The sequence below is a fragment of the Python bivittatus genome, unplaced genomic scaffold (genome assembly GCF_059951505.1).
Source record: "Python bivittatus isolate LINGU-HERP-01145 unplaced genomic scaffold, Pbiv_v1 ctg000170_np1212, whole genome shotgun sequence".
NCBI classification, from domain to species: domain Eukaryota; kingdom Metazoa; phylum Chordata; class Lepidosauria; order Squamata; family Pythonidae; genus Python; species Python bivittatus.
In genome coordinates, this window is record NW_028277039.1 from 2156292 (window position 1) to 2167365 (window position 11074).

Genomic DNA, 11074 nt, shown 5'->3' on the forward strand with positions numbered 1-11074 from the left:
TTTTATCAGTTAACATAGCTCTAGTCCACACCTCCAAACTCATTTTCTTAACAAGACTCCAGGTATGCTAACACCTGACTCCAATTAGCTTTTTTGAGGTCAACTCAAGGGTTCACATACTTTTTCCACTAGCACTATGAGGTTTTTATGGTTGTTCTCAATAAAGACATGAAGGATCAGAATTGTTTTTGTGTTATTATTTTAGGCACATAATATTTGTCAATACTCTTGACTTAGATGATGGTCAGATCACATTTTATGACAAATTAATGAAGAACACCATGAAATTCCAAAAGGTTCACATACTTTTTCTTGCAACTGTAGATAGATAGATAGATAAAATGTCCCATCTCAAAACCTGCTTTTTGTAATTCTTGTGAGTTTTGCTGCTTATGTGAATAAAAAAAAAAATCAAAGCGCAAAGCTTCAAACTTTACAGGAGAGCAGAGAAAGCACAAGTTTTGTTCACAGGACACACCCCACTTCTGAAGTTATGGTAGAAAGAGGAAGAAAAAACCATTAGCTGCTAGATGTATCTCTCACAAATTCCTTAGTAATTCCCATTAATAATCTATAGCATTTTGTTTTTGTTTTAATAAATATATACATTATTTGAAAATCTGTTACCATTCTATACATCTACAGAGCTTGCATATGCAGTTCCTTCCACCTTCCAAATATCTAGAGTTTGAACAGGCAACAATTCTAAGCCACACAACTGTAATCCATAGGGCACTTACTCTGTAAAAATTAAAATACTCTTAAAGCTATTTCAAGACAGATTCATAAAATACACTTGCAAACCAAATCAAACAATTTGGAAAGCAGCCTTATGCACTACTTTGGATACATAAAGTGCCAGTTGAAATCCCTAGTTAAAAAGGTCTGGGGACAAAGGATAAAAAAGTCCCTTTCCTACCCAAGATCCTGGAACTGCTGCCAAGTTGAGACCACAAACTGCAAGTTCCTGAAGATGTCTCATCATACCTCTGCCTTCCCCACTCCAAGGTCCTCCAGGTATTTTGCAGTACACTTCCCATCATGCACCAGCCAGCTCCCCAAGAGACAGAACCCAAAATATCAAGTTTAAAATCATCACCATGACTGCAGTCAGACTAACCCTATTCCATTTGGGATATATCCTTAGTAGACTGTGGCAATGCAATAGACATATCTTGATTTCAACAAAGCATTTGACAACCTCCCACCCCGCACTTAATATTCTGATTAGCGAGCTAGCAAAATATAGGCTAGGGCATTGGCTAGATGGGTCCAAGAGCTGGCTTGAAAACCACATTCAAAGCACTAATGATCAGTGCCTCCTCTTTAGCCTGGAGTGAGTTACTGAGTGGGCACTGCAGGTTTGGTCACGGTCCAGGTGTCTTCAACATTTAAATCCATAACTTGGACAAAGTGGTGGAGGAAATTTTTACCAAATTCCCAGATGATACAAAATTGAGTGGGGCAGCTTATATGCTTCACAGAAACAATATTCAAACTTATTAGCTTGTTAATAAGTTAGAGAAATGGGTTGAAAATAACAGTATGAAATGCAGACGTTTTCAATTATTAATAATGAAATCAAATTCAGATTACAGAATTGAGGCTACCTGGTGTGATATACATATATGTGAAGAAGATTCCAGCAGTGAAAAAGCCCAATTTAATTATGTACAGTGGGGCAAAAAAGTATTTAGTCAGCCACCAGCAAGTTCTCCCACTTAAAAAGATGAGAGAGGCCTGTAATTTTCATCATAGGTATACCTCAACTATGAGAGACAAAATGGGGAAAAAAATCCAGAAAATCACATTGTCTGATTTTTAAAGAATTTATTTGCAAATCATGGTGGAAAATAAGTATTTGGTCACCTACAAACAAGCAAGAGGTCTGGCTCTCACAGACCTGTAACTACTTCTTTAAGAGGCTCCTCTGTCCTCCACTCGTTGCCTGTAGTAATGGCACCTGTTTGACCTTGTTATCAGTATAAAAGACACCTGTCCACAACCTCAAACAGTCACACTCCAAACTCCACTGTGGCCAAGACCAAAGAGCTGTCGAAGGACACCAGAAACAAAATTGTAGACCTGTACCAGGCTGGGAAGACTGAATCTGCAATAGGCAAGCAGCTTGGTGTGAAGAAATCAACTGTGGGAGCAATAATTAGAAAATGGAAGACCACTGATAATCTCCCTCGATCTGGGGCTCCATGCAAGATCTCACCCCATGGGGTCAAAATGATCACAAGAATGGTGAGCAAAAATCCCAGAACCACACGGGGGACCTAGTGAATGACCTGCAGAGAGCTGGGACCAAAGTAACAAAGGCTACCATCAGTAACACACTACGCCGCCAAGGACTCAAATCCTGCAGTGCCAGACGTGTCCCCCTGCTTAAGCCAGTACATGTCTGGGCCCGTCTGAAGTTTGCTAGAGAGCATTTGGATGATCCAGAAGAGGTTTGGGAGAATGTCATATGGTCAGATGAAACCAAAGTAGAACGTTTTGGTCTAAACTCAACTCGTCGTGTTTGGAGGAGAGAGAATGCTGAGTTGCATCCAAAGAACACCATACCTACTGTGAAGCATGGGGGTGGAAACATCATGCTTTGGGGCTGTTTTTCTGCAAAGGGACCAGGAAGACTGATCCGTGTAAAGGAAAGAATGAATGGGGCCATGTATCGTGAGATTTTGAGTGAACACCTCCTTCCATCAGCAAGGGCACTGAAGATGAAACGTGGCTGGGTCTTTCAGCATGACAATGATCCCAAACACACCGCCTGGACAACGAAGGAGTGGCTTCGTAAGAAGCATTTCAAGGTCCTGGAGTGGCCTAGCCAGTCTCCAGATCTCAACCCCATGGAAAACCTTTGGAGGGAGTTGAAAGTCCGTGTTGCCCAGTGACAGCCCCAAAACATCACTGCTCTAGAGGAGATCTGCATGGAGGAATGGGCCAAAATACCAGCAACAGTGTGTGAAAACCTTGTGAAGACTTACAGAAAATGTTTGACCTCTGTCATTGCCAACAAAGGATATATAACAAAGTATTGAGATGAACTTTTGATATTGACCAAATACTTATTTTCCACCATGATTTGCAAATAAATTCTTTAAAAATCAGACAATGTGATTTTCTGGATTTTTTTTCTCATTTTGTCTCTCATAGCTGAGGTATACCTATGATGAAAATTACAGGCCTCTCTCATCTTTTTAAGTGGGAGAACTTGCACAATTGGTGGCTGACTAAATACTTTTTTGCCCCACTGTAGTTTACAAATCCTAGGAAGTAAGAGCTCCACTATATTCTCCTTAGCCTCAAATACTGTCCAGACAGATACAGGAAAAAAAAGAACCCACAGGGGTGATCAAAGGACTGGAAACTAAGTCCTATGAGCAGAGACTGAGCGAAGGGACTGTATTTAGCCTTCAGAAAATGTTGGAAAGGGGACAAATAATAGTCTTCCAATACCTAAAATACCATACAGAAGGTCAAAACCTCTCCATCAACCTCAAGAGCAGAATATGAGTGAATTTACAAGGAGTTAGATTTCAGTTGGATTATATTCCTGTAGAACCTTAGAAAAAAACTTTTAACAAGAATAGAACCAATGACTGGGGGGGGGGGGGCTTCATTGGATGTGTTCAAATAGAGGCTGAACAACCATCTGTTGGGGATGTTTCAAGTTGGATTCCTGCACTGAGCCAAACGTTGGATTTGATGGCCTCAGTGGCTACTTCCAACTCCATGATTCTGATTCAATAAGTTTCTCTGCAGGGAACAGAAGATACCTAGAACTCTAAAAATATACGAGAAAGTGGAATCAATACAGAAGAACTGGCAAGCACATTTCTTTTTCCAGTGTTGGAATCTCTACTGCAGCTTTCTCATATCCTTCAGTCACAATGGACTTACAGAGAGGAAGGAAGATGACCTTGACATGGGTAGGCCAGATCCATTACCAAAGTGACAAGGGGAAAAACATGGCTTAAGTCCAAAACAAGAAGGCATGGGCAAAAGACAGAGGCAAGACATCTCCATAATTAACATAAATATAAGGAGGACTGGGGTAGAAGGAGAGTGAAACACAGTCAGATTTGCAAGTTTCTGTTATTATAGCCAAAATTAATAAAAGTAGTTTTAGCCTTTGAGTGAAGTTGATTTCTTGGTCTACATCAGTGTTTTTCAAACTTGGCAATTTTAAGATGTGTGGACTTCAACTCTCAGAATTTCCAAGCCAGCAAGGGTGCACGAGAGGTGTGGCGTGGGTCAAGAAGGGTTGGAAAGGATGTGTGAGAGGCGTGGCACAGGTCCTGGGGGATGATCAGAACTTCAAGGACCAGTTGTAACCACCATTCATTCAGCACTATTGTAACTTGGAACAGTTGCTGACCGAATGGTCATAGGTCAAGGACTACCTGTATAAAGAATTATTGTGGTGACACTAGAGATGTATTGCTTAGATACTGCAATGTATGCAGATGATGCTGTGTTGTTGGCTGAGATTGTGAATGATCTGCAGCAAATTTAGACAGATTATATGATGCAAGGAGGAGCATGGATCTGAAAATTAATGTATCAAAGACTAAGATAGTTGTTTTTGACAGGAAAAATTGAATGGTTACAAGACACACAAATGGCAAAAACCAGCAAGCAGAACTAATTTTACAGTGTTTACTAAAGAAGGAAAACTAGGTGGAGAAATTTTAAGAAGTGCAAATGCAGTGAAAAGCAGTGGGGGATATGTGGTGATTTATGAAGAACATTTCTTGAGAGGAGCAAAAAGGGATCTGTACAGGTAGTCCCCAGGTTAAGAACGCCCAGTTTAAAGATGACCCATAGTTAAGAATGGAGCTTACTGTAGCAAAATTCGAGTTAAATACACAATGGTTCGAGTTAAATATACAATGTTTTGAGTTAATTACACAATACTACTTATACAGTAAATACTGTTCCGGCTTATATACAAATTCAACTTAAGGTCAGACCTTGGGAACAGAATTCATTCTTAAACTGGGGACTACCTGTGTAAGTGTGTACTTCTTCCTACTTGGCTGGGTATGTCAAGAGAAATGTGAAAGGTAGTTGAACGTAGGGGGAATTTAACTAAGAAAGGGCATGTTAAAACTAGCAGAAACAGGATCAAGACGAAATGGGTGATGAACAAATGTGGACTGAAGAGAAAAGGGAGCAGTCAGTAGAAAAGTAATACTTTCAGGTAGTGTGGTTGTATTAAGAGGAGGAAGAAGAATCCAGTCACAAGACAAATATATGAACGAAGAATATGTGGGAGAGGAAGGGAAAACTCAGAAAATCAGGGTTAGATGAAGCTGATGAGATCTTCAGAGAGGGGTGAAAAGCTTAAAGAGGAAAAGGCAGCACACGAAGAGAAGTACGGACACGGTGGAAGCAAAGAGGGCTGTTTGCAAAGAAACAAAGGTACAGGAAGGTACAAGTTAATGGAAATACTAGTTTTAGCTATAATTTCCTTTCTTCTTTGGCTTATTATTTTGATGTTTTGTATAAGAGTCCTTACCCTGAATGGGAAAGTGTGATGCATGTGTTTGTATGATCTCAGTCATGTATGGTAGGGTTCTAAACTGTGGGTTGGAACTCTGGGTATCACAAGAAATGTACAGAGTCACATTTAAAAAAAAAAAAACGATCAGGCTTTACAAAAAGACAGCACTGTCAAAACTCATTCCAGGCTTTGCCTGTGCAATACCCAGTGAGTATTTGTGGAACAAATGTACGTTATACACAAATTAAAATTTCATAGAAACAGAGAATGAAGAGTTGGAAAGGAGATCCTCTAGATCAGGGGTTCCCAAACTCTTTAGCTCATCGACCCCTTCATGAAGTTTCAGATTGTTCATTGACCTTCCTGAGGCAGCCTATTCTATCGTTGAATGGATCTTCCTGACGTCCAACCAAAATCCACTTTCTTGTAAGACGAAGCCACAGTTTCTTGTTCTAAAACAACTCTGAATAATTCTGCTCCACCTTCTACACGACAGCCCTTCAGATGCTCTAAGGCAGCTACAATGTCTCCCCACAATCTTGTCTTCCCCAGGTTAATCGTACCAAATACCTCCAACCGTTCTCATTAGTTTCTCCTTCCTGGTCTGCTACTGATTGCTGTCTTCTATGTCCAGTTTGTCCTACAATATTGTACCTAGAACTGGACATAATATTCCAGATGCAATTTGAGCATGACTTCTTCCCCTGCTCTTGACACTCTACTTCTGCTGATGAGCCTAAGACCTTTTTGGTTTTGCCCTTTGTTCCAACTTGCCAAGATACTCCTGAATCTTCTAAGGCAGGGGTTTCCAAACTCTTCAGCTCATCTTTAATAGTACTACAAATAATAATAGTAGTAGTAATATCGACCTTGGATAGTCCCATCGACCCTTAGGGGTCAATAGTAACCACTTTGGGGAACCCTGTTTTAAGATGTTTTTGTGATGGAATGGAATTATGAAGGCCAGGCTCAGGGAGAGAAGCGCGTTCTTAGTTCACCGCAAGAGCGTGGGAAGTGCAAGAGGATGAGGCTGGCACCTCCCTGAGGAATTCACGGTGTTGTGACTGGCTAGCTTGGGAGCTAGGGTTCAATCTGGGGAGATTCTTTCTAGAGGTTGTAGCTAATAAACACAGCAGAATTGAATTTGCATTGTCTCTTGGAGTTCTTCGGGCTAAACCTGACAGTTTTTTCTCCTATTTTTGTAATGACTACAAATTTAATTAAAGTAATGTATGTCTTGCTGAACCCTAATTCCAATTAAATCAATTCCAATAAAGTTTTATTAATGGGAGCTCACACAAATCATTTATCACTTTGGGGCATCACATACTATGAAGTTTGGGAATACCTGAGATATACTACTGGACTGTCATGCCTTTTTCCAAGTATTTATGTATTTTGAAATACAGCATTTTGAAAATGCATTTTACTATTTTTTTCCTACATTTCAGTTCAACTAATCTCAAACATGTTGTGATGCTCAAACAAAATCCAAGCAGCATTACTTAGTATATTTGTTTTAGCTTTGCTTACTAGATACAAGCAAAAAATGCCAAATTAAATCACTATCAATTTAGGGAGAAAAAAAAATGTGTCAATGGTAGAATACAGTTCAGCAGAAACTGACCAATTTTCCCAAAAGCGTGTCATGATTTATAGTGAGCTGACAAGCAACCCCCAAAACTTGTATCCCCTGGTCTTTCGATAAAAATATGGGCTGTTACAGGACAGTGAAATGGGCTGGAACATTCAACCTTCAGACAGATGATAACTGTTATTTCACCTATAGAAACATGACAAAAATTCATCAGAACAGGTGTAAGTACCATATAGACCTGGAATCCTGTTCTGGGCCACAGAGCTCCATTTAACCAAAACTGCTGAAAACAGATGATCATTTCCTGTCATCTAGAAGTGGAAATCCTAAAAACTAGAATGTAACTCCTAAAAGAGGCACAAAAAAATTAAAAAGGAAAACTGCAAGCCTTCCTTCCACTTAAAGATGAAAAATCTCTGCTGCCTGCTATGTTCTCCTAAACACCATTAAGCACGATTTGTAGCTACTATAAGGACGCTCCCACGCTGCACTGGCAGTGGAGGTAGCCACATCCAAAAGCTGCCTGGATTCCTTGGGGCATTTTCAGCCTTCCCTACCTGAGCATTCTTCCCACTAGGCGGACTTCAGTTTCCAGATTTCCCTCTACTGGCCATACTGGTGACTAGGAATTCTGGTAAGTCCCCATCGGAAGGTCAGGGAAGGCTGGTCTATTGAGAGACTGGCACATCAGCAAAAACTCCTGCCAGACGGAAAAGGGCCACGTGTGTCAGTTTCCCATTTTCAGCTCTAGTTGGCCAGATGTTCCTAGAAAACTTGCAAGGCCCAGAAGAGGATGGTCTGAGGCCTTCTTGGTAACCCCACTGTACTTCCTGTTTTCATAGCAGCCTAGAGTTGAGAGGGGCCATTTGGGCTGCTGAGCTCCAACCCTGCTTTTTAAATTCAAGCAGCTCCTCTTTGCTTTACTAATGAAAAGCAACTGAACCACAGGACTAGTCTTGCTACAGTGAAAAAGCATCCCAGCAAAGCCTAATTTCTGGCTGAGTGACTCCTCCTGGGGAACATCTAAGCAGCAAGGTGGGGGGAAGAGGCACCTGTCTTCTTTCGCTCTGGAGCAGCTAAGCCAGCCAGTTCCATCTGAGTGGTTTCTCTCTTCCGTAAGAAGGGAATAAACAGAGCCATTGCCACATTCAGCCCCAGTAGCCTTGGGGGGACTGAAAAGGCTACCTCGCCTCACTGGTGCTTGTAAAATAATGCAGGCAAGAGCAGAGCAAGATTTGTAAGATTTTCAACTATTCACAATTCCAAGCATGGCTCCAGCATAAAATGGCCAGGTATGACCAGGCTCACAGGGAGTTGGCAGTTTTAGCATTCCTGTGATGCAGACTGTAGCTCTGCATCATCTGCTTCAGAGATCCTGAAGAAGCCCATTGGGAGACTCATACAAAGCCATGAGTTATAAATGAACTAAAGAGTCTGGGACTCACAAAGAAAACCCTTTTAACCAAGATTAAAACTAAGTTTAGCATGTAGTGCAAAGGAAGCCATTACATCTTTAACTGACTTGTTTAAGTGTGCTGTGAAAACACAGCCCACTCCCTTAAAGGGGAGGAAGCTGAGTTAAGACAAGGAAATTTGGCAGCTGAGACCAGGCTAAGGTGGAATTGAGATTGTGGTTAGCATCTTGCAGGCTGTGGGAAGCAGGACATTGTGTGAAACTACCATGTGGCCTATTTGTCTGGGCAACAGTTTCTGTTTTGGAAACCTTGGTTAAAGGGGTAGCCTGCTGGGAACACAACCAGTGAATTCTGGGCTGGGGTGGGAGAATGACTCCAAAGCTCCCCAAAATTTTCCAAAGATTTTTCTCTGGGATTGGAAAGTGGGCAAGTCAGCATCTGAGAAGCCAGCAAATTCCCATGAGAAGGGCATGGGAGGGAGGCACCATTTCTGCCACAGATGAAGCATTATGGGTCCTTTCCAAATGCAACCTTTATTGAGCTATACCTCTTTCAGAGGAGTTCAGGATGTTGCTTTTCATCCCCCACTCTGACAGATAGTGACAAGACCCCAAAGAAGTGGGAGGACAGTTTGCTGCAGCCACCGTGCAGCACCACTGGGGGCTAACGCAAGACTATGCACAGGAGCCAGACATGAATGGGGAGGTGCCCCAAACAGGCTGGCAGTGCTCTTCAAGGCCCAGCTGGGGGCTCCCCCCTCCTCTGTCCTTGGGGAGACTACCTTCCCTCACAGAGTTGTTGTGAGGATCATAAGGGCGGGGGACAAGCACTCCACGCACACCTGGAGGAAACTCCAAAGGAACTTCAGATACATTAAACAGCCAATCCTCCCAGCCAGGCACTGGGGTATGATGGGAGTTGTAGTTTACCGTTCGTGTTGGATATCAAGGCGGAAAAAAGTATGTACTGTACATCGCAGAAGCAACAACCCAACAGGTACCTTTTTGTTGGCGTTGCCCCCCACCCCCGTGATCCCAGAGGACGCCTCTGGGGAGATGCCTGAGAAGGGGAAGAATGGAGGGGGACCAACGCGAAGGCGAAGCGCGCTGAGCGCAGACGTTCCCAACCAGGCTTCTCGGGTTTACTCGCCAGTAAACTTGACTTCCCTGAAAAGGCCACCCCGGTTCAGCGCTCGGCCCGAGGGGGAGGCCGCACTCACCGAAGTATTCCTTCCGCACGTGCATCTCCAGCTCCTTCTCCAGCTCCAGCGTGAGCGCCTCCAGCCGCCGCTCCACCTGGCTGGGGCCGCTCTCCCTCGCCGGCGTGACCTGGTAGGGGAGCCGCAACTTGGGGGCCGCGCCGCAGGGCAGGGAGGCGGCCTCGGGGCTCGCCGGCGGCTTCGGGAAGGCGTCGGCCGCGGCGTCGGGGGCCGCCGGGGGGCCCTCCTCGGGAAGCATCGACGCCCGCGGCGAGGGCGCCGGCAGTTCTGGGTAGGCGCCCGTCGAGCCGCGGGAGCTGCGCGAGCTGTGGCTGGAGAGGCTGGACCGCGGGCTGACCAGGGAAGCGGCGCCGGCGCCCCCGGACGGCGCGAGGGGCCGGGCGGCCGCGGCCTCCAGCTCGGCGGAGGAGCGCGGGCTGGCGTGCCGCTGGTCGTAGCCCATGCTGATGCCGCTGGTGCGGGTGCTGCTCGGCTTGCTGCCGCCGCCGCCGCCGTCGGAGGAGCCGGCGAGGCTGGCGCGCGGGCTGGAGTGCTTGCTGGTGTCGCTGGCCGTGCTGGCGTAGCTGGAGCGCGGACTGAGTGCCGCCTCGGTCGCCGCCAGGCTGCCGCGCGGGCTGGCCAAGGGGCCGCCCCCCGCCGCCGGCCCGCAGCACGTCGAAGCCCGCGGGCTGGCCCCTCCGGCCGCCTTGCCGCGCGGGAAGCCCTCGGCCGAGTAGCGCTTGTAGCAGGGCAGCGCCACCTCCGAGCGCGGGCAGGGCCCCTCGTCTCCGCTTGGCGGCGGGCAGCCGGTCTCGCCCGACGGGTAGGGAAGCGGGGGGCCGTTCAGCGGCTGCTCCCGCCGCCGGCGCCGCCCGACGCCCTCCTGGGGGAGCGCCGGCTCGGCCATGGGCTCGCGGGGCTGGCCGGCCCTGCTCCGCGCGCCCGCCCGCCCGCCGGCGAGGTTAGTGCCGCGTCCGCCCCGCGCTGCGCTGCCAGGAGCCGCCGCCAGGCATCCCGGCCTCGCCCGGCCACGCGCGGGGGAGGCGCCGCGCGGAGGTCCCGCCTTGCTGCGCTGCGCCGCGCCGCCTGGCGGGAGGACTCGCGGCCCCTTCCCCTGCCGACGAGGTCCGGGGCGGCGCTCTCCGGACGGCTCCCTCCTTTGTGCGGGCGGCGGAGGAACTTCTTTGTGTGGGGCAGGAGTGCGCGGAGGAGCGCGACGGCGCTGCGTCCCTCTGGAATGCGGCTAATTCCGAAGCCAAACAATGACTTGAACCGGGGCGGGGCGGCGCGGCGCGGGCGGGGAGGGGTTCGGTGGGGCCGCCCCCCGGCGCCCCCGCCCCCGGGCTCCT

At 46.6% G+C, this 11074-nt stretch overlaps 1 protein-coding gene across 2 annotated transcripts in view; it reads right to left on the reverse strand.

Annotated features, from left to right (window-relative positions):
* WTIP (WT1 interacting protein) overlaps positions 1-10958 on the reverse strand; it is a 122010-nt gene extending 111052 nt beyond the window's left edge. Inside the window, exon 1 of one of the 2 annotated variants that reach the window (XM_088135522.1) lies at positions 9747-10958. In XM_088135522.1, coding sequence (XP_087991648.1) covers positions 9747-10632 — 886 coding nt within the window. In that variant the 5' untranslated portion in view covers positions 10633-10958. The remainder of the gene's footprint in view (positions 1-9746) is intronic. The other variant, XM_088135521.1, reaches the window with a different exon arrangement.
* Positions 10959-11074: the final 116 nt, after the last annotated feature.